Source organism: Gracilinanus agilis, chromosome 2 (genome assembly GCF_016433145.1).
Source record: "Gracilinanus agilis isolate LMUSP501 chromosome 2, AgileGrace, whole genome shotgun sequence".
In the NCBI taxonomy this organism is placed as follows: Eukaryota; Metazoa; Chordata; class Mammalia; order Didelphimorphia; family Didelphidae; genus Gracilinanus; species Gracilinanus agilis.
Window position 1 is genome coordinate 500,721,494 of NC_058131.1, and position 24,205 is coordinate 500,745,698.

Here is a 24,205-nt window from a genome sequence, read left to right on the forward strand (position 1 = left end):
GTCTATGTCTAGTTTCTGTCATACTATTTTTCAGTTGTCCTAGCAGTTTTTGTCAAATAGTGAGTCTTTTCCCCCAAAACGTGGATATTTGTGCTCACTGAACATGAAGTTACTATGGTCATTAACTACTGTGTGTTGATTACTTGACCTATTCCATTGATCCACTACTCTATTTCTTGGCCAGTACCAGATTGTTTCAATGATTATCACTTTATAATATTGTTTGAGATCTGTTACAGCAAGGCTTCCTTTATACTTTTTCCCATTATTTCCCTTGATATCCTTGACCATTTGTTCTTCCATGATGAATTTTTAATTTGTTTTTTTTCCCCCTAGCTCTATAAAATAGTTTTGGGTAGTTTCATTGGTATTACACTGAATAGGTAAGTTAACTTGGATAGGATTGTCATTTTTATTATATTGGCCTGGCAAATCTATGAACAATCTATATTTTTCAAGTTGTTTAGATCTGACTTGATTTGTATGAAAAGGATTATGTAACTGTGTTCATATAGTTGCCTTGTTTTGGTAGGTATACCCGCAGATATTCTATATTGTCCTCAGTTATTTTAAATGGAATTCCTTTTTTCTATTTCTTGCTGTTGGATTTAGCTGGCGCTAAACAGAAATGTTTATGATTGATGTGGGTTTACTTTGCATTTATATTGTGTATTACTAATGTTGTTAATTATTTCTATTAGTTTTTTAGTTGATTCTCTGGGGTTCTATATGTACACCATCATATCATCTGCAAAGAGTAATAACTTTGTTTCCTCATTACCTATACCAATTCCTTCAATTTCTTTTTCTGCTCGTTGCTAGTTAGCATTTCCAGTACACTCTTGTTTTTCTTAATTTCTCCCTTTTTCTCTCTAAAAGGCAAGGGAGCAAAAAGATTTCTGAGTAGGAGTACCCCTGTTGTGCAGGCTGTCAATTGGTGACAGCTAGAAGGGTGTAGTTGAGAGTTGGTTAGTAAGTTGCAGGTAGTGAAAAAAGGGCTTTGGTCTCTGGTTCCCTGGGGAGAGGAGCAGCAGTTTCTGGCTCTCTTTTTGAGACGGGCAGTTTTTGACTGACAGTTGTGGATAGAGAAAAAGGATTTAAGGCCTTAATAGCCTTATTGATTAATGCCTATTGATTAACTTAGGTAGGTAGTGAGATAGTGGGTATATTATCAGATGGAAGACATTGCCCTGGAAGGCAGATAGATTTAGTGTTTTTGAGAAATTTTAGTTAGGATTGGGATCTTAGGTATAGGTATAAGAGTTCTCTCACTTTCCTCCTTTCTAGTTCCTATCCAAACTTTCCTCAAAATAAAATGTTTTGTTTTACCAAACTGCTGTGCTGACTTTTGTTCAAACTCCTACCCTAAAGTTTAACCCTTCACACTATTAAATACTAGAAGTGATAATGGGCATCCTTTCTTAATTCCTGATTTACTGAGAAGGGTTCTACTTTATCGCTGTAACCTGATGGTTTTACATAGATGCAATTTATCTTTTTAAGGAAAGATGCTGTATTTTGTCAAAGGCTTTCTGTATCTATTGAAATAAATATATTTGTTTCTATTGATTTTGTTATTGATATGGTCAATTATACCGATAGTTTTCCTAATATTGAACCATTCCTGAATTCCTGGTCATGGTTTTTTACCATTCCTAATGCAATCTGCTGGGAACAAGCTCCAATGATTTATCAGGGTACAGGAACTCAAGAGAAATGCACAAAAGTAGAACTGATTAAATGTTATATTAATAATGTATATTTATGCAAATAATAAAGAATTTAACACTTATAGCATTAAAAACAATACTTTAGCATCCTTTAATTTTTCTTAGTTATTTGCCAACAAGGTACTTTTTGAGAAGAAAAAAATATGAATTATAAAACAATTTTGTTCATCAGATTTCATTCCATTCCACTCATTTTTGCCTTTGTAGGCTTTTCCACCTTCACCTCAGCAGTCTTTACACCTGTGGCTCCCTCTTCTGATTTGTGAGTTTCTAGCTAAATCCATGAGGAAGTTCCAAGCCCGTCCATGCTCACTTTTCTATGAGCTCAATTCTAGAGTCATGACCTTGCCCCCTTCATGGGAATCCCTTCCCATTCATTGTGAGCTCTGTTCATTGGAAGAGGTTTCTCTTCAAATGTTTATGTTAGGCATCTGGAAGGAACTTTATAAAGATTTATGGATATGGATTGTAGTTATAATGATAACTCACATTTATATAGTAAAGTTTGGGAGGTAAATAGTGGATTATTTTCATTTTACAGATAAACTATGTTTAAGAGTTTAAGGACTTGATCTGAGTCATCTTGTTAGTAAGAATTGGGTAGAAGTATGATTTTAACACAGGCTTCTGAGTCTAATGGTCTGAAGATCTTTCCCATTAACAGAACTTCTAGAGTTCAATTTATACTGGGAAAAATTTGAAGAAATAATAACGACAAGAATGAAATAAGAGAAATATGAGAAGAAAAAACTGACAGAGTGGTTAAAAAGTCAAATGGAGATAAATAAGTGGTAACCTCATAAATATTTATACATATTCAGTTAAAGTTCCATTTAGTTGAGAAAACTAGTTAAAATTTCAAGTAATTAAAAAAAATACTCACGGTCTTTCTTTGCCACCTGTGACTATAAGCCCATCTCTCAGGGTTGTGTACATTGCAAAGACAGGTCCATTATGAGCTTTGGCCACAACACGAATCAGAATGTGGTCTTTCCACACACAGACATCTCCACTGATGGTACCTGTAAATGTCAAGTTATTCTGAAAGGGGAAAAATACACTTATCAAAAGATTCAAATGAGGAAAATAATTAATGCAAGCAATTCTCATATAAACATTGATGTGAGAACACATATCTGTCTAAAGGTTACTGATGCCTATCTTCCATCAACTGTCTATTTTTCTGTTATTTGACTGTCCATTAGAATCTATTTGAGAAAAATAAAGCTTTGAAGAAATGGAGAAACAACTAAGTGTTGCTATTTTTAAGTTTTGCTAAAAGATATAAACAGAGAGGTGGTTGAAACCAATCCTTGATATTTTTTTCAACATTTTAACAGATACCTGATTTTATCACCACGGACTCCTCACACTGAAGCAAATCTAAATTCTTTAATGCCTTAGTGAATAATATTGAGTTACTGTGGCCAAAAAAAGTCACATGTTGACCCACCTTCTTGCGAGCCTCAAATTTTAAAGTGCAATATAAGTGTCAATTATTTTATTTTTTAAGGCATTACATTTTATTTTATTTTTCTCCAATTATGTGTAAAATAGTTTCTAGGATCATATAACTTTGGAAAACTTATGTGGAAATTTGTTATTACATGTAATTGATAAAATATCTTTACCAAAAACAGTTTCCAACATTTTTCAAAGAATTTTGAGTTTCAAATTCTCTTCTTCTCCCAATCCCCCCAAGAGATGCTAAGCAATCTCTTATAGATTTTACATGTATAATTATGTAAAGTATTTTTCCATATTAATCTTTTGGTGAAGGAAACAAATAGAAAAAAATTAAAAGTGAAAAAAGTTTGCTTCGGTCTAGATTTAGACTCAGTTCTTTTCTCTGCAAGTACATGGCATTTTTTTTTCTTATCATGAGTCCTTTGGGATAGTTGTATTGCTGAGAATAGTTAACTTATTCACAGCTGTTCATTGAAAAGTATTCCTTTACATGTTATCTTGGTTCTGCTTATTTCACTCTGCTTCTGCTTCAGTTTGTGTAAGTCTCTCCAGGTTTTTCTGAGCTTCTCCTGCTTGTCAATAGCATTCCATTACAATCATACTATAATTTACTCAGCCCTTCCCTAATTGATGGGTATCCCCTCACTTTCCAAATCTTTGCTCCTCTAAAAAGAGCTGTTTTAAATATTTTTCTGCATATAGGTTCTTCTCCTCCCCCAGCTTTTTTTTTTTATCTCTGGGATATAAACTTAGTAATGGTATTGCTGGGTCAAAGGGTATTATGTACTATTTTATAGCCCTTTGAGCACAGGTCCATGTTCTCCTGAATGACTGAATCAGTTCACAACTCCCCCAACAATGCATGCCTGTCTCAGTTTTCCTATATCCCCTCCAAATTTTGTTATTTTCTTTTTGTCATAATAGTAGATCTGAAAGGTGTGTGGTGATACTTCAGAGTTGTTTTAATTTGGATTTCTCTAATTAATAGTGATTTAGAGCACTTTTTTCAGGACAATAGAGAGCTTTAATGAATTTGTTTGAGAATGGCCTATTCATATCCTTTGACCATTTATCAGGTAGGGAATGACTTGTATTCTTACATATTTGACTCATTTCTCTAAGTATTTGAGAAGTGAGATCTAAAAAGAGAGACTCATAAAAATGTTTTTGGACCATTATTATTACTGTTTTTTAATTTTTCCATCCTTTTTATCAATCTTTACTTTCTAACCTCCACTTCCCCCAATTTGCCCTCTTTTCTATCAGCTCCACCTGCCTTCCTCTCCTATTTTCCTGTAGGGTAATCCCATCTTCACCTCTATTGTGAATGCTCTTTCTGTGAGATTCAGATTGCAGAGTGGAATTCTGAGCTAAATCATTCTATGCTTCTTTTTTTGTGCAATAATTTACCTCATTCTATTTTCCCCTTCCTCTCTTCCCAATGCATTCCTTTCTCATGCCTTAATTTAATATAATTTAATTTTTTATGCCATTCCATCATATTCAACTTGTACCATTTGTCCTCTGTCTATGGATACTCCTAACAATGCCAATAATGACAAAGTTATTTGGCATAAGAATCATGGTCCCATGTAGGATGTACACAGTTAAACCTTAATGAATGTCTTTTGATACTCTTTCCTGTTTACCTTTGTCAGTTATTTTATAATGCACACTAAAGTTTAGATTAGTCTTCAAGAATTTAAGGTAAGTGGGGCAGCTGGGTAACTCAGTGGAGTAAGAGCCAGGCCTAGAGAGGTTCAAATCTGGCCTTCCTAGCTTTGTGACTGGGCAAATCACTTAACTCCTATTGCTTAGCCCTTACCATTCTTCTGCCTTGGAACCAATACACAGTGGTGATTCTAAGATGGAAGGTAAGGGTTTAAAAAAAATTTAAGACAACACTATTAAGCAAATATTCCATTAATCAGTCATCATGGTTAAATCTTACTAGAGTTAAATTATAGTTAAATTTTACTAATATATTTGAAGCCTAATAGTTGATTAAAAAGCCAAATTGTTCTCTACCACTATTCTTTTGTGAAGCTTACTGAGGATCTCCAAAAAGGATAAAATTAAATAACTACTCATTAGTATTCATTCCTCTGACTAGTAAAGTTGTTCTTTCTTTTAGGGTGGAAGTGTGTGTGTGTACTAGCTCCTATGCATATCAGTTCTTGTGTGGAGAAGACTAAGAAGACTATAAGAAGTCTCTCTGCCCTCCCCATCCTTCACATAAATTCCTCCAGAATCTCAAAGAATAAATCATGTCAGTTCCCTACATTCTATTCATAGGATAAAATACGAACTCCTTAGCCTGGCACTTCAGACTCTTTGCAGTCTGGTTCTAACCCACCTTTGCAGACTTATTTTTGTTTTTTACCAAACTTCTTTCATACTTCTTTCCTTTATATATTCCACATTCCAGTGAGACCACTAGCCAGCCACTCTATATGATCCTATTCTGTCTTCACCTGCCCTCATTCATTCCTATCAGCCGTCCCTCAGGAAGAGAAAGTACATTTTCATGATAACTTTCTGTTGATATTCTCTTCCTTTAAGACCTCAGTCATGACCTATTTCCTACATAAAGCCTCACCTTGTCCCCCAGCTGACAGTAAATCTCTCCATTTTTCAAAAATTTCTAGCAGTGTATCTGGACCTCTCTATTACCTAGTCATATTCTACTTCATGCTTATTTCTGGTACAGCTCTTACTTGCTTCCTATTTATATATATATGTGTGTGTGTGTGTGTGTGTGTGTGGTAATATATGTCCTCCAGAGCAAGGATTATGTTATTTTTTATACCTTTGTATCTTCACACAAAGCACAGTGATTTTTTACTAAATAAATATTGGCACTAAAATAGTTATTGAATTGAGATTGCAAAATCCATGTGGTTCCTCTACCTTTATCATTGAAAAATGCTTAAAACACAAACCTGAAACCTAAAAGGTAGAGGAAACCTTAAATACAAATAGCCTTTCAGGCACAAATTGTCTTTCTTGTAAGAGCACAGGCATGACTTGCTGTTTCTTAACTCTGCAAGGCACTTTTTAGGAATTTGAAAAACTACTGAAAGAAGATATATTTTAGGAGATCTGGATGTCTGTTTATTCTGTCCCCAGTTGTAATTCTTGTTTCCTTCCCTTTCCCCTCCCCCCACCTATTGTAATTCTGAATAAATCCCTTGTCTTCTGTAGGTGGGAAATAAACATCCTATGATTAATGATGGTATTTAAGAATGTCAATCCTACTAATAATTCACATTTATAATGTGCTTTATTGCCAAGTTCCTTTCTTGCAAAACAGACTGAGTTCAAGTATTCTTGAACATATTTTAAAGGGGAGAGAAAGGAAGGTCAGAAGGTTAAATGACTGGGCCCTGCTCAGCCAGCCGAGCAAATAACTGAGATGGGCAATAAAGGCCTCTTGATTCAAATTTTACCCAGTACTCTGCCTTGATACTTAAATAAGCTATTATTTCCTTCTCCTATTTGAGAAAAAGAATATCAGGGAAAAAGTCAAGGAGGTTTATAGTTAAGATTATATAAGTCAGTATATAAGACATCTATCTGGGTAAGGAAATTTAGAGAAATACACTTAAGATACAAAGTTATCAAAAAACGGTTAAATTGATACACACATGCACAAATATACATGCACACTTTTTAAAAGTTCAATTAAGATACATACTGCTCCAAAAGCTACAGCAAGCATTGTCTGCATCCGGGCATCTTCTAAGGTACTCAGCAGCCCTTTCTTATTAAGCAGAGCTCTTCCAGCCAAGGTCCAGAACCTGACATGTTTCACTCCCACTGAAACAAACTGAGTATCTGAATCTGGTCTGAATTCTGCTACAAAAATACGCTGGTTATGGCCAGCTCTGCTGGCAATTCTGGCACCTAGTAACAACAAATAGCAACAGTGAAAACTTTATAAAGGTATCAAGTTTAAAATCCTCAAATAAACCTGAAAAAATTTATTTACTGGTTGCTTTATGACACATTTTTCCTGAATATATCTTCCTCCCACAAAGTCACCCTTTGAAATTAAAAATTAAAAAAAGGAAAATAGGCAGCTCAATAAAAGTAACAAATATATCTACTATGTCTGTCAGTATATGTGATATTCCACACCTACAATTTCTCATCTTTATAATGAACATTTTTGTACTTTTCTCCAGGGTCAAGATTAGCTATTATGTTAACAAAAAATTCAGTTCTTGGGGCACTTAGATGGCTCAGTGGATTGAGAACCAGACATAGAGATGGGAGGTCCTGGGTTTGAATCTTGCCTTAGACACTTCCTAGCTGTGTGACCCTGAGCAAGTGACTTGGCCTCCATTGCCCAGAAAGTAAGGGTTAAAAATAAAAGAATCCAGTTCTTGTTTTTTGTTCTTTTTGTTTACATTATTATATAATCATTGTACATGCTACATTTCTGGTTCTGATTACTTCACTCTCCACTAGTTCATATATATCTTCCTGTGGTTCTTTCAATTCTATATATTTGTCTTTTCTTACATTAATATTACATTACATTTATATTATGTGATTTTTGTGGCCATTCCCCAATGGACATGCAATTTGTTTCCAGTTCTTTGCTACCACAAAAGGTGTTGCTATGGTTATTTTGGGATATATGGTACCTTTATTTATGGCTATGACCTCTTTGGAATATGCCTTAGTAGTGTGTATGTAGAGATTTTAGTCACTTTTTAAAACGTAAAATTACAAATAAGTTTTAATGGTAGGTAGATTAATTTATATCTCCACCAAAAGATTGTATATCAATTTCCCTATATTCCAGTAGGCCCTCCAACACTGACTTTGGTTGTGAGGGGAAAGCTCAGAGATGTATTGATTACGTTTTGTTATTATTTCTTATTATTATTGATGTGGTGAAACTTTTCATATGGTTAATAATAGTTTTCAACTCTTAGGAATGATTTAAAAAAAAACACCTTTACTTTCCATCTTGGAATCAATACTGTACATGTCTTCTAAGGCAGAAGAGCAGTAAGGGCTAGGCAATAGGGATCAAACGATTTGCCCAGGGTGACAGTCAGGAAGTGTAAGAGGCTAGATTTGAACTTAGGACCTCCTGTCTCTAGGCCTGGCTCTCAATCCACTGAGCCACGTAGTTGCCCCCAGAACTATTTTTTTTTTCATATGTTTTGGCTATATATTGGGAAATGGTTTGTGGTTCCATATGTTTGTTAATATCATATCAGATTCCTATCAGATATTATCAGATCCTTATTAGAAATAGTTATCAAATGATTTCCCCCCAATTGATGGTTTCCCATATTATTCTTGCTGAATTGCAAGAGCATTTCAATTCTGTGATATCAAAATGGTCTATTTTATCTTTTGTGATCTCTTCTATCTCATTTGATGAATTATCTCAAAACCACAGTTGTGAAAAGTGCCTGATCTTGTTACCTTATCTTTTTCTTTCTTTTTATGCTGTAACCTCTTATTCAGGTTGCATATCCATTCTGAGCTTATTATGTGATGTGGTGTAAAATTCTGGTTTAAAACTGGTTTCCGTCAAATTGCTTTCATTTCATTTTCATATCCCCAAAACAATTTATATTCTTGGACTACTGAATTGAAATATTTCTGATTTGCATTCAACTTGTTGTAAGGATCCATAAATATAATTAAGAATCAGAAAGCATGCCTAATTATCTTGCTGCCATCTCCTAGCAATGTGATTATATAAGAGACACTTAGGTGAAAGATTCTTAGTATAAATCTTCTTAGATGCATTTTACCTATAATCTTCATTATTCAAACAATAAATTCTTGGAAAGCAATCACCACAAGATTTTAAAAAACAATGAAGCCCTTGTATAGCTGTATTTCACTTTATATCTAAATGTTTCCCAAAAGTTTTATATAAACCAAAATTTGGTAAGTTAAAACAACTCCTCCAGTGATTTTTCATTATCATTCTGAGTTGATCTGGTTTCATTTTTATTTCTATTGGTGGTAGGTTCAAATATTTTATTCATCCCCTGCCTCCTATTACTTTGTAGAACCAGTCATCCAAAAACACATTCTTTATTGAAAGGGATTATTTGGCAAGTGCTTTTGCAACATGAATAATTGTTTCTTTAAATGACAAGTTATATTTTTCTTTTTCAAATTATTTCCTTAAGTGATAATTAAGATTTTGGTTTGCTGACTTTTCTTAAACTGAGGCTGGTATAAGCATACAGACAATGGATATATACTAAATGTTGATTATTTGTGACAAAATGGCCAGTCATGAAATTAATATAAACACTCCACAAAAAATTAATTTTAAAATTGTAGTCTCTATAAACATAACTTATGAAGAAAAATCTTTTTTTTTACCTTCCTGCCACTTCCAAATGGTAATGGTATGTTCTGGGTCCAGACCCACAGAAAGCAACAGTTTGCCAGTAGCACTAAAGCTGACAGAGCATACGCCTTTTGAATGGTAACATCGTAATATAGATAAAGTTTGCTTATTAATTGCATCCCAGATATGTATAGAAGGAGCTGTAGCTAAACAACAAATGTAAAAAGACAAGTTTGTTATAGATGTTGTAAATGGTGTTTTAATATCTACAAATAGTGTGTAATCTCTGAAACATTAAACAGTTAATGAAATTAAGGACTATATCTTATCTCTCCTAACAATATAATATAAAACATTTCCAATTTTAAATGATAGTGAAGAAAACAAAAGATGATGGAAGGAAATTATAGGATACCCCCAAAGTTTTAGTGCAGTTTTAAACTTACACAGTTAATAGACACTCCTCAAAGTAACTAAATTTTATATGTATTTATTCAATTTGCATATTATAATATGGCTATTTACTTACATTTTACACTAGAAATATAAAACTACTTAAACTTAAAACATAATATAATATATATTGGGGGATTATATGATTAAAATGGATAAGACATATAAGTTTAAAAGATGACTTACTAAATATATGTTATGATCATTAAAGATAGCTGAATGCTAGCCAGAAACCTTATGCCACAAAGCTAAATTTATGTCACTTGATGATAGTATTTTGTTTCTCCAGGATTTGCATAAGGGAAACATAGATGTCACAAGCTTCACTTTTCAGATTTTAAAATTGTTGCTAGTATAATTGTTGCTGCAGAGAATTTTCTTTGCTTTCTGAGAGTAATGAGATTTCTGTTTCTATGCATCTAGCATTTTTTACTCCTTAAGTTACCCTGAGAATACATCCTTCAGTGCTCTCAAAACTGTCCCTTCCAGCAAAGGCTTCTTCCCCTGTGTATACTTGGTACAGTCCATATGTATTTCCTATCTTTGTTTTTTTCAAGGACATTAATACCTCTATAAGCATATTTGGGGCATGATAAGATTGCCATTCTTGATGGGAAAAGGGCTCATAAAAATTTAGGCAGATCTCTTTTATTTATCCTCTCTCTCAATGTCTCATAAGAGCATGAAGGTAACCCTGGGTTCTTGAAGACTAACCCAGCAAGCTCTGGTCACTTTTGTCACACTGAAAAAGCTTCAAGTACAATCCTGGCAGCAGACTCTTGTTTTCTGAGGCTAAGCATCACTAAGTCCAGAAAGGCTCATTGTCAGTTGCCTGGCATTTTGGAGATCTATTTCTTAGCCATTCAAAATGGTGCTCTGTTGCATGATCTACTTTCACCTCTGTAGTGTCAAAGGCAGAGTAATAGGAATAGGGCAGAGAATGCTAATACTCACATAGGTTTTTTAAATTTTATTTTATTTTTAAACCCTTAACTTCTGTATATTGGCTCCTAGGTGGAAGAGTGGTAGGGGTGGGCAATGGGGGTCAAGTGACTTGCCCAGGGTCACACAGCTGGGAAGTGTCTGAGGCTGGATTTGAACCTAGGACCTCTCGTCTCTAGGCCTGACTCTCAATCCACTGAGCTACCCAGCTGTCCCTAACCACATAGTTTTTAGGCCATCTGTAAACATTACCTTAGTTATTGGTACTCACCTCAATGCTATTACCAACACTAGGACATGTTACTAAAGGAACTGAATCATTAATTTTAACATTCTTACTACAAATGAAACCAATAAACAATAGTAATGTACAACTATTAATAGCTCACGTTTATGTGGAGCTTAATTTAGGTTAGTTCATTTGATTTTCACAAACATGTGATGTAGGAATTATTATCCTCATTTTAAAAATGAAGGAACTGAGGCTCAAAGAGATGAATATTTTGCCTAAAAGCACAATTAGTATCTGAGACATAATTTGAACCCAAGTCTTTCTTACTGGAAGTCTAGGACTCATATCAGTTATACTACAATGCTATGTGTATATGTATATATACATATACACACTACAATGCTATATATATGTATATTTGTGTATATATATATATATAGTTATACTACAATGTTAGGACAGTTTGAAGGTTCTCCTTAAAAAGGGAAATAAAAGTTGGTATAGTTGGTCTTATTGTGTTCCTAAAGGCAACAAAAGGCACTTTTTATTAAACATTTAGTCATCTTGTGCTGGTAATAAACTGACATAATAAGTGTCTGCAAAAAAGACCTCTGTGAAAATAATTGCAGTTTATGTACAATCATCTGTTGCAGAGGATAAAGATGTAGAGAAAAATTAAGGAAGAATTTGATAAGACATTTCAAATGAATAAACTTTCATATTTGGTGATTTCATTACAAAAGGAAAAATAGGTGGTGTTAGTAAAAAAGAATGTTAGAATATATAGTTTAGGATTCAGTAAAGAGAAAGATCAAAGATTTACAGACTACACAATAGCCCATGAGTAAAAGTCATAAACACTTTTTTTGAGAAAGGAATCAGAAAGTGGTACATTGACTGACACAAAACCAAACAGAAAGGAAATGGATCATTCTTCCCCCTGCCATTTTTACTCTTTAATTATTTTAGAGTATTTTCCCATGTTTACATGAAATAAATCATTCTTAATGTAGCTATATGTCTACTGTTAGACTATACTTGTTAGAATATAGATAAAATTAGTATCAGGTTAAAAGAATAAAAATTAGAAAAATATATTAAACATAATCCAAACCACTCCAATCCAATCTTTTTTTTTCCCCTTTTTTCTTAAACCCTTACCTTCCATCTTAGAATCAATACTACTTATTAGGTCTAAGGCAGAAGAGTGGTAAGGGCTAGACAATGGGGGTTAAGTGACTTGCCCAGGGTCACACAGTTAGGAAGTATCTGAGGTCATATTTGAACCCAGGACCTCCTGTCTCTGGGTCTGACTATCAATCCACTGAGTCACCCAAATGCCCCCCAACCCAATTGATTTTGAGAAGCAATTGACATTAATAGTGGGAAATAAAGGAAAGGATGTTGACACTGATTACAATGATTATAAATGAAGTGCAACCAATGTAAGACAATTGCCATAATAAGGAGATCAAAAGAATCTAAAAACCACCTTAATCAATGAACATTTAACTTATTTACCAAGAAGAGAAATATGCCAGCCAAAGGCAAAATTGTTTTAGAATATAATCTGGTTTTAAGAAAGCGAGAAGCCGTGTGGGATACAACTAGTTTTAAGAAAGCATAGCAAGAGTTATTGTACAATTATCTAGAGGGTACTTGCATATAGTCGTTAATTATTATAAGGCAGCAGAGTATAAAGGATAGCAAGCTGAATTTAGAATTAGTAACAAATGGATCTATGTTCTGTTCCTGACATATACTGGCTGGGTGATTTAACCTCTCAGTGCCACAAGTAACTCTCTAAAACCGTAAGCTGTAAAGATGGTGCTCAGTACATCAGTAAATTGAATATCATCTCAGAGTTCCCTTTATCAGTGAAATACTAGTTTTGGTTTTTTATCCCTGTTCTCTCCCTCCTCCGTTTCTATTACTTAGTTCATAAACCTTTGACTAGAAAGGAAAAATCTAAAGCAACATAAAATCAATACATAATTTAAGATAGAAAAGGTTCAAAATTTAAATATGCCAACAGGTTATCACTATATAATTTATCCAGTAATAATCTTTTTTGGAGGTTGGAAGGAGGAAATAGATCTGTGATTTACATGGTACTGGGAACCCCACCTATAAAGTATTAGAAAGCTGTCTGGGGTACTAATGAGATCTGTTTATTTGTCACAGTTGACACAGTTGTCACATTGAAGGCAGGACTTGAATCCAAGTCTTCCTGTCTTTAAGGCTTTAACCCTATATTTTCTATGCCATGATGATTTAGCAGTAATCATAACACAAGTATTTTTGAATATGTAAATATATATTTCACAGGATTCCATATATTAGTAAAATGTAAAAATTAATTTAAGAAACATGGCATTAAAATTGTTCAGCTAAAATTGCTACAAAATTCAAAATTATATACAATTAGAGAAAACTTATGTTTACCCAAAATATCAGTAACATCAAATTATTGGTATATTTAATTTGTATTTTTTATTAAATAGAGAAATTATATCTCATATCAGAGATTTACTTAAAATTTTTAAATGGCAGCCTCCCAGATAAGTCATGACGATATCGCAATTTTAGCCTGATTTTTTTAAACCATTAAGGTTTAAAATTAAGGTTGTAATGCTTTCTGCTGATTATCTTCAACTTATGCTATATGTCTGTATCTTGTCTGTACATAGACATTTACATGGTTTTCCCATTAAACTGTGAGTCCTTTAAGAGAAAGGACTGTCTTTTTGCCTCTCATGGCATTCCTAGCACTTAGCAAAGACTCTAGATCAGTGATGGGTAAACTTCAGCCCGTGGGCTAGATGCAGACCCCTGAAATGTTCTATCCTGCTGTGTGACATCATTCCTAATCTGACGAATACAATGAGTAGGATACAATACAATGAAACTTGGAAAGGGTTGCCTTAGAAACAGAAGGACAGATAGCATTTCCTTTCCTTTGGCCCCCTCTTTAAAAAGTTTGCCCATCACTGTTCTAGAACATAGTAGATACTTTATGAAGGTTTATTGACTAAAAAAATTGATTAAACCTACTTGCTAAATTATAAATATAAGGGGAAAAAGAGCCATCTTATAAAATTATTTTCTTTTTATTATGAATTTAACAAACATAAACATTTCAAAATACAAATATAAGAAAAGAGGAATTTTACATGAAACTGTTAATTTCTATTATATACAGCATTTTAAAAGTGCGTATTAAATTCAACCTGGTCATAACCCTTCCTTGCTTGCCTGTGTCCTCTGCTGAACTTCCTTCTGCTCTGTTTTTTTTTTTTTTTAAACTTTCACCTTCCATCTTGGAATTAATACTGTGTATTGGCTCCAAGGCAGAAGAGTAGTAAGGGCCGGGCAATGGGGCTGTTAAGTGAGTTGCCTAAGATCACACAGCTAAGAAGTGTCTGAGGCCAGATTTGAATTTAGGACCTCTCATTTCTAGGCCTGGCTCTCAATCTACTGAGCCGCCCAGCTGTCCCCTCTCTATTCTATTTTTAAAAATGACTCGTTGCTCTTCAAAAGAAATTCATATCACTACTCACTAACTCTTCCACTTTCTCCCCACAAACTGTAACAAATTAATGCAGTCAAATAAAACACATCTATCGTCAGTGTCTAACAATGTATGTCTAATTCATAACCTATAGTCCACTGTCTTTATGCTAAGAGGTGGTCACAACCGGCATTGATCACAGTCCTGTAGTCTTTCAAAGTTAGTTTCTGTACATTTTTGTAGTGATTGTATACAAATTGATTTTTGCTCACTTAGCTTTGCACCAATTTATAACTTTAGTGTTTTCCTGAATCCATCAAACACATCATTTTGTATCATAATGATATTCTATACATAGCTATTCAGCCCAATTTCCCAACCAGCTATTTCCTGACTGATGAGTATATACTTAGTTTTTAGTCCTTTGCTACAAAGGCTATAAATGTTTTTGTACACAATAGACCTTACCATCTGTCTAGCTGAGGTGGTCTTACTTCTGTCTGAAGTGGTATTACCAGGTAAAAGGTATGAACAATACAGTGACTTTTGGGGAATAGTTCCAATTGACTTTCCACAATGCAGTTTTAGTGTTTCTGTCCTCAACAGTGTTTCCAACAATTGCCATTTCCCTCCTTTGGTCATTTATGCCAATATGATGGATGTGAAATGGTACTCACTCAGACTGTATCATTTCAGCTCAATATAAGGACTTTTAAAAAGTGATATACTGGTAATTTTAATAACTGGAAATTTTTATATACCCTATGACTATCCAACTCTATACTTAAATATACCAACGAATCAGTGTGGAAACAGGCCCCACTTCATATATTTTAAAACTGATCAAATTTCTTCTTTGATCCAAGGGTATTTTTTCCCCTCACTGCAAATAGAATTTTTGGATTCCACATATATTTCAAGCTTAAAAGTATTCTGTGGTCAAATTATTTGGTAAATTCTCACCCAACAGTCTATGTAAAAGATGATGATCAGTGTTCCTCTCTGTATCTGTCATCACTAGCTACCTAAGCTAAATTGTTATATAGCCTATTAACCCATGACCTGACTCTCTCTAGTCTTTACTACCCCTTTTCAAATACTCCTCCAACATCTGCCAAACTGATATTCCTAAAGCATCAGTTTGACCATGTCACTCTTGCTCAAAAGTTTCAGTGTTCCCCTGCTGCTTCAGATAAAAATATAGTTTGACATTTTAAACCCTTCACAATCTAGTTCTAAATGTATCCCAAATTACTTCCTACTCACAGGTTACCTGCAATGTATTCTCACTAAACTGGCCTACTTGCTGTCTTCAGCATATTCCATTAAATTTCATCTCCCACTTTTGTGCCTTTGCCTAGGCTGTGCCTCCCAAGGTTGGAATGCTCTTTCCTCAACTTAGTTTCTTGGAATCCCTTCATTCAGAGGTGAATAGGAAGCCTTTCCTGATCCCCATAGTTCTTTTTCCAAAGTTAATTTTTTTTCAAACATTAACATTCATTTTTAACATGGTTACATGATTCATGCTCCTCCTTTCCCCTTCGCCCCCCCGCACTCCCCCCACCCATGGCCGATGCACATTTCCACTAGTTTTGTCATGTGTCCTTGATCAAGACCAATTTCCAAATTGTTGGTAGTTGCATTGGTGTGGTAGTTTCGAGTCCACACCCTCAATCATGTCCACCCCGACCCATGCGCCAAAGTTAATTTTTTATATATTTTGTATTTATTTATTTCCATAAATGTTTCTTTGTCTCAATAGAAGGTTAGCTCCTTAAGGAGGGCACAGACTATTTTCATTTTTGTCTTGATATTCCCACTACCTGGTAGAGTGCCTAGCACATAGTAAATACTTAATAAGAGCTTAACTTTATACAATTTTGAACTATCTCTACTTTAATAACCTATTTTAATCTGAATAATCTGAGAATTTAATTTCCCTTACCTGACATGTCTGCTGAGTCTCCTGTAATGGAAAAGCAGCAGAAAAATCATTAGATCATAAATAAGACAAATGATAAAGAACAAAAATTTCAAAAACTGATTCATCAACACTAACTTTTATGTCATCTTATAATTTAACAATACCAGTAGTACTGCTTTAAAAATTAAACAATAAGTAGGAATTTTACTATATCATAGCCCAAGATAAATTAGATGAGCTAAATCTGGGAAATAATTTTCTTTTGGGTATTAGAAAAAAGCCACACCACATTTCAGATATAGCAATTGAGTCCTATTTTTTTTATTGAATAACCCATTGGAATTTCTGAGCACACAGTGTTTAATTTATATATTTATTAAATTATGTATTTATACTCTTGTATTTATAATTATGCATATAGGGAGCCAACAGAAGTGATATGGAGTGATATGGCCTATTCCTGAGCTTTAGGAAAATTAATTTTGATAGTTATGTGTAGGATAGATTGAAAAGGAGAAAGACAAGGCAGGGAGACCAACAAAGAAACTCTTAAAATAGTCTATAGGTAAGAAGTAATAAAGGTATTAACTAGTGCCCAACATGGAAGTAAAAGTTGTAGGAATATTCTAGGGGGAGTTATATACTTAATATAATGCTGTATTTTTGCATGTTATTTTAAAAAGAGAAAATTTTATTTGCTTTAATGAGCTCTTTCTGTAGGAATTACAGAAATTATAATGTGCTATCTTAATTGAAGGCCAAGGCAAGAGAAATACACAAAGGGAAAGTTATTAGCTGATCTGTATGACTTTTTTTTTAGGTAAACAATCAAGAGATTTCAAGGATCTCTGAGAGTCATCATAGTCAATTCAACTGAAGGCAATCCAATTATTTCAGTAATCTTTGCAAACTTTTTTATAGTTAGTATGGCCAAAGCTATAGTGAATTGGTTCACACTAGTCACAAATATTGGTGATCTAGCGAGATAAATTGTGGTACTAGGGATAGAGAACTGGGTTCAAATCCTGCCTCTGATACAAATTGGCTATCAGGCCCATTGCAAGTTGCAAAATATATCAATGCCCACAGTAACTCTTAAAAGGTACAAATAAACAAAGTTACTAATCTACATTGTTTGAGGGAATCTTGTCACCAAGAGTTCCTCAACAAATGAAATCATATCAACTAAAAAATGGCTATTTTGATCACAATGACCATGGCTGATCATTTTGCTTCTTTAGAGATAATATTTTTAAAAAATCTTGATTAGTGCTCAAGGATTCTGATCATTTTGCTTCTTTAGATATAGTATTTTAAAAAATTCTTGACTAGAGCCTAAGGTCTCAGAACCAAGACAAAAGGTTCAAAATAGTAAAAGAACCAAACATGAAAAAAAAAAGTTAGAGAAGAGAGATAATGAACAAAACCTCATGAGTAAAAAGGGCTTGTTCTTGACTATTTTCGTCAGGTTCAATGGCTATTTTGAATCAATTGTTTTGTCTCTCTTCTCTCACCTCTCTTTTCTTCTTATTATTTCCCCTCTTAAATTTTCCCCCTTTATTTTATTTAGCAGTAAGGGATAGGAAATGGGGGTTAAGTGACTTGCCCAGGGTCATACAGCTAGGAAGCATCTGAGGTCAGTTTAGAACCTAGGACCTCCAGTCTCTCAATCCATTGAGCTATCTAGTTCCCCCCACCCACCCCTTTATTTTAAAACTGCTGACTTCAAGTTGTTTGTTGCTTATAAATCTCTTTTTAAAAGAAACTCATTTTAACAACAAGAGTGTGTATCCAATGTATTAATATTTAGGAGAATCTTTCTATCCAGGGTGTGCATTTATAATAAAGTTGAAGAAAAGGGGATTAGGAGCAAATAAAATAAAAACTGAATACTATTTCTGTGTAGAGAAAGGCTTAAAGCAATCAAATAAATAGGCATGTTTTATTCTTTTTTTTTGAGGACATTCAATATCTGTAACCACATCTTATAGTGGAAAAGCATTCACAAAAACCTAGGTGCTAGACTTAGGTTCTGCTATTTGCTATTTATCCTTTGGCAAGTGACTGCTTTCTTAGCCTCATCTTAGAAATTGTGTATTTGCTAAGGTCCTTTCCTGCTCTAAATTCTACAATTCAAGACAAATGCTTTGAAATTCCTTTGCATTACTGTACTTCAAATTTTCTACTTCTTTTAACATCTCCTCGATTAAAGAGATTAAGAAATGGTATAAGATATAGTATGTAAAAATCACCTGGGAATGTCTTATTACCAGGCAATAATAAACAATTTAGAAACTTCCATTCTTTATGACAGAAACAAATGTTTCAGGACAATAGCTTGGATGAAATGTTGTACAATATGTATTTGACTCATATGTTGTTAATGCCAATAATAATAAAAGGACTGTAAATTTATGTTATGTTATATACTTTTCACATATCTTGCTTCATTTGTTCATCAAAACAACTATAAGGAAGGTAGACCATGTCCCTCCTTTATCCTTTCATAGCAAACATCTATAATCAAGGGAGGTAAATAATAGAAGTGGTTATCAACATAAGAAAGATCTTACAATTTTAAATTTGTATTTGTGGTCAGCTCTATAGCCTATGCAACCAGGTAAATGAGTTCTTAGGCTTGTCATCCATCTCTATGCTAAATTATATTCATGTATTAAGATAAGGTCTTTAAAGTATCTCTTCCTTCAAGATGATATGAGGATAATATAACTATGTCGTCAAAAAGGGAGGTCAAGATGAAGATGTTACAGCTAAGACCAAAGCTGCTATAGTAGTGTCCAGGACACAAATTCAGGAAAATGGTTAGCTTTTTCTCTTGAAATTTCATTTTAGTAGAATTGCCATAACCAGAACAACAAAAAAAATGGAACAAAGATAACTAATATACATAAATCCCAAATTTTTTCCCATAAAAATGTCATGCAAGCTCAATATTTCCATTATGTATCCATTATTTTTCTTTTTTAAAATTACAAACATACCTACTTGGCCAGTTGCCACTACGTTGATAAATTTGGGGTGCTGATTTACAGTGAGGCATAGAATATCATCGTTATGTTCCTGATAAAAACTCTGAGAGCCTAAAATTAAGAATATATATTAATTCACCATTTCCTGCCATGATATATTTTAAGAATAAGAGTTCAAAAACATTTAAGTAAAAAAGTAAACGTTACTTCTAAAATAATTGTGTTAACCTCAAATAGAAATGGATCCTTGCAGGCAATGCCCTGGCTTAAAAAAACCACAAATCAACATTATTTATATTGTGCTGTATGTAAATTTACTTTGTTAAACAGTTCCCAATTACATTTTAATCTGATTTAGGCAGTGCACTGGAGAGATTGAACTGTGCATGTGGTCTATGCTCTGAGTTTAATACCTCTGTCTAGAGGTTGAAGGTACAAATTTTGAATTGTTGAAGGCACAAATCAAAATGTTTACATAATTTTCTCCCTTTCTGTTTCATAGTGAAAAATATTAGGAGGAAAGCAAGGAAATACATGTATAAATATGTTTACTCATTAATCAAATGATGGTTTGGGTGATTTAATTATTTAATAATGTTAAATGCAACATCCAGAGAATGAACTGAAAGATGAAAACACAAAAGACTTAATTTGTATGAACATAACAGTTTGTTGGATGTTTTATTTGGTTTTGTAAAATTTAGAATTAGAAAAGGGGAGAAAAAAAGAACAGCATTTACATGTCACTTTAATGTTTAAAAAGTGCTTTACAAATATCTAATTCAATTTTCTACTACTCCCCAAAAAGCTAGATTATGCATTTAACAAATTATTTTCTTTAATTTTCAGCCATATAATAAATTATAACGGGAATAAGATAGATACATTGCTTTGTTGTTGTTTTTCACAGCCTGACCTTCTCCTTGGCTTTTTGGCTCTTGAACCTTGGCCCTTTCTCTTAAAAAAGTTGCACATAGTACTTGAATACACTGTTTTTACAATTCAATTTTTTTTAAAGGAAGGCAGTTTTTCTAACCTGTTGCCACATTGTGTAAGATCCCAACAGATGCAGTGTGGTAAATTATATCATCACCATCATTCAAATAGTGAATATTGTTTCTGCAATCTCTGCCTCGATATCCCAAAACAAGTTCCAATACAAGGTCCTATCAAGAATAAGAATATTATTATTAATTTAAAATCCTTTAATATATTTTTCCACAGTTTTGTTCTATAGATATTAGTGTACTTCATTAAAGCTAAATTTTATATTGTGTATATTTTTAAGTGTAGTGTTTCTAAGACAGAATCACAAAATTAGAGTGATGCCCGATTTCCTAATTCTAGGCATACTTCTGCACACAAATTTTTTTTCTATTAATTAAAGGAAAGTAAGATTTTCTAGAGATCCTTTTCAATGCTTAATAAATATACTGTATGGACTTAAAAACAAAATTCTAACATAGAAAAACACAGAAAATATATCTTCTTGTTCAAGGAATTGTCATCAAAAAAGGAACTATTGAAGAATCAGATTGGAAAAAATAAGTATTTGATGTGTGTTCTAAAGTTTTCTTTATTATTGTTGAGCATTTTAATATTCTTTATGACAAAGTATTCCATGCATCTAAATATAAGAAATCTTTTAGTGAACTGATAAGTTATACTCAGCAACTATAACTATAAAATTTCAAATCAAATGTAATCCATTTTTAATTTCATGAAGAATATATATCATTTTACATTAATATAAATGCCAAATTGGAGTCTTGACATTCTTTGTAATTTGGTCCCATTTGAGACTGTTTAGAAAGGGGCTAAAAAAATTAACAGAGAATCTGTGAAGAAAAGAGCACAAAAGCTCAGTTTTGATTAACATATTAAAGCAAGTAAAAACTAATAACAAATGAAATTTTCCTTACCTCAATAGGTCTCTTTTTTTTGCCAACATTATTTGTCTGAAGTTTTTCAGGCTGTGGTAATGCCCTACTAACTGGTGGTCTGAAATAGAGAACTGTGAATAAGAAAAGGCGATCTGTCACCCATTCTGTGTTTTTGTTTTTTTTAAACTTCTAATCTATTCTCTGAAAAGAGAAAACTGTTAAATTAAACTGTACTCACTCTTTTAATATTAAAACTTTTATGAACACTGGATTGGTATAAGGAGACTTGGTTATGAGTTCCAGCTCTGGTACACACTAGCTATGAAATTATAGGGAAATCACAACTTGAGACTCAGTTTCCTCATCTGTAAAAGAAATGTTTGCGCTATTTACCTCAGAGGACTGTTTTGAGGAAATTGGCTTGTAAATTATAAAAATATCAAATAGTAATCTACAACTATTATTAAAGTACGGTAATATGTGGTTGTGGTTTTAGTTTTCTTAAACAGATTCTAATTTATGTCTACATTTCTCATATTTTAAGGTTGATCATTAGTCCTTTTGTCCCTAAGTAAAAAGTGAATGGGAATTATAATCTATAATTTAAGGACTGTAAACTCCTTAAGGATAGATTTTTTTATGCTCACTATATCCTGGATAGTAATGCAATTATAGAAAACTAGTAGTATGAAACAGTTAAGAGTAAGAAAAAGCCATATATAAACCAATCTACCTTAACAATGTCTTTTAATATACCACATAATAAATACTACCACTTACTAAATTTCTATATCCTAATTTTAAGGATTTAAAAGGATTTGTTTGGATTTTAAAACTAATGAATCCTCGTAACATCCTTCTGAGGTATATAGGAATAGGATATTTCCAATTTTACAACCTGAGAAACAAATCTAAGTAGGTCAAGTGACTTGCTCATTTTCGCATAAGCCAGTGGTCAAACTGGGAGAAGTTTATGAATTTTTGGCTCAATCCAATGTTATTTCCTTTTCTGTGATACACTATTAGGGCATGAAAGAAGGGAGCATATAAAGAAGGTAGGGATAGGAAATCATGTCGTTGTAGTAAATATGGTAACTAAATCTTCATAATTCTTTATGTCCCTGATACCAAATTAGAACTAAGAAAGGCAAAAGGATACCCATTAGGAACTGGGAAAGTAATAGTACAAACTTTTGGGTGTAGCAACCGAATTGCTAAACTATTTACCAGGCACCAATAGCCCAGTGAAATGAGTATATATGGTATAGGAGGTTGTTGACATTCTCAGACTCGTTTTTCCTCACTTTATGAACAAAAGCCTGCTTTCTAAAATTATATAATCAAACATTTTTAACCAAGAAGGACCTTTAAGGTCCTTAAGATTAAAAAATTTTCCAATAACATAATCTTTCCTGAGGAATTCCTAATATATGAATAATTTCCAACATTTCAAAATTTGACCAAAATTTTGTGAATTTTCATGCTTCATGGGCTGCAAAGGGCTTTTTTTGAATTTTTTCTCCCTATCACTAAGTCAACAGAGTCTCCTATTTTTTCCACTCCAACATTAACAATAAATTTCTAGTTATTTTCTTCTTTATCTTTACAACCTTGAATGCCAGTTTACCTTATGAATCAATTTTTAACATAGTGTGAACAAATTCAAGAATTTTATTATATGACAATCAATCAGATGTGTAGATTCATTAATTCTATATATGCCACTAAGTAAGGAATCTTAGACTCTAAGAAGAAGGTTAAATGATTTACTGAGCAGTCAAAATTATTTTTACTATACTCTGGCTATGAGAGAAGGAACTCATATAGCACTTTTAAATCATACAATAGAATACTGATGCAAGTACTGATGTCAGTATTACAAGGATATAAGTATTTAAAATATTTTTAAAGTTCATTTTTTATCCAAATCCATTGCAGAAAACTATACCACAATAGATCTAGGAAGAAGGTATACAACATCAATTAACATTATTCAGAGTGTTTGAGGAAGGAAGGTAATATAAAAGATGTAATCTGGACCAAGATTTTCAAACCTATCGCTCTGCAAAGAAACTGGCAGTCAAGAGCAGAAGTTATCAATGGGGACGATATCTCCACCTACAACTAATTAGTACTCGCTATGAATCCTGTTTGTAAAATATTTGTTGGGATAGTGAGTCCATATTATTCAAGTTACTTATTCTCAGGGAGGAGAAACATTTCATATGATGAACTTTTCTTGAGTTTATTGGAGCTTATTTAAGATTCTTTACTTTTTTACATAAACAGCATGAAAAAAATGAGTTTTTCTTTCCCTAGTAATCATTATTCAAGATAGTTTAAAATCTATAATCTATAGTCTAAAATCCAAGTAGATGAAGCAAATGCAATAAAAACATCAATATCATTTTCACGTATCAGGTGAAAAGTTGGATTTAATATACTGAAATGGAGCAACCACATGAGATATAAGTTATCATCACAAAACAGCTGATATGAATATGAAGAAATGTTTAAAATGTTTTTATGAGCTGAATATTGAAAAATGTATGCCAAGAATTTTATGTGGGCATGTGTAATATCTAATAAATATGCATTTACACATATGATATGCTCAGAAGAAGCATGTACAAAATGTATAAAAACATGAAAGGCTTTTCAGAGGCTAATCTCTGAAATAATTAGAATTATGAGACTATGTCAAGAATTAAAAAAAGCAAATCCATATTTTCAACT

At 33.0% G+C, this 24,205-nt stretch overlaps 1 protein-coding gene across 3 annotated transcripts in view; it reads right to left on the bottom strand.

Annotated features, from left to right (window-relative positions):
* The window catches only part of EML5 (EMAP like 5), a 197,919-nt gene that overhangs the window by 28,016 nt on the left and 145,698 nt on the right, over positions 1–24,205 (bottom strand). For all 3 annotated transcript variants that reach the window (XM_044664992.1, XM_044664993.1, XM_044664994.1), the window contains 7 exons: positions 21,509–21,587; positions 20,623–20,752; positions 19,599–19,697; positions 16,618–16,638; positions 9,567–9,740; positions 6,895–7,103; positions 2,614–2,771 (listed from right to left, as the gene is read on the bottom strand). In XM_044664992.1, the coding sequence (XP_044520927.1) occupies positions 2,614–2,771; positions 6,895–7,103; positions 9,567–9,740; positions 16,618–16,638; positions 19,599–19,697; positions 20,623–20,752; positions 21,509–21,587 (870 nt within the window). The remainder of the gene's footprint in view (positions 1–2,613; positions 2,772–6,894; positions 7,104–9,566; positions 9,741–16,617; positions 16,639–19,598; positions 19,698–20,622; positions 20,753–21,508; positions 21,588–24,205) is intronic.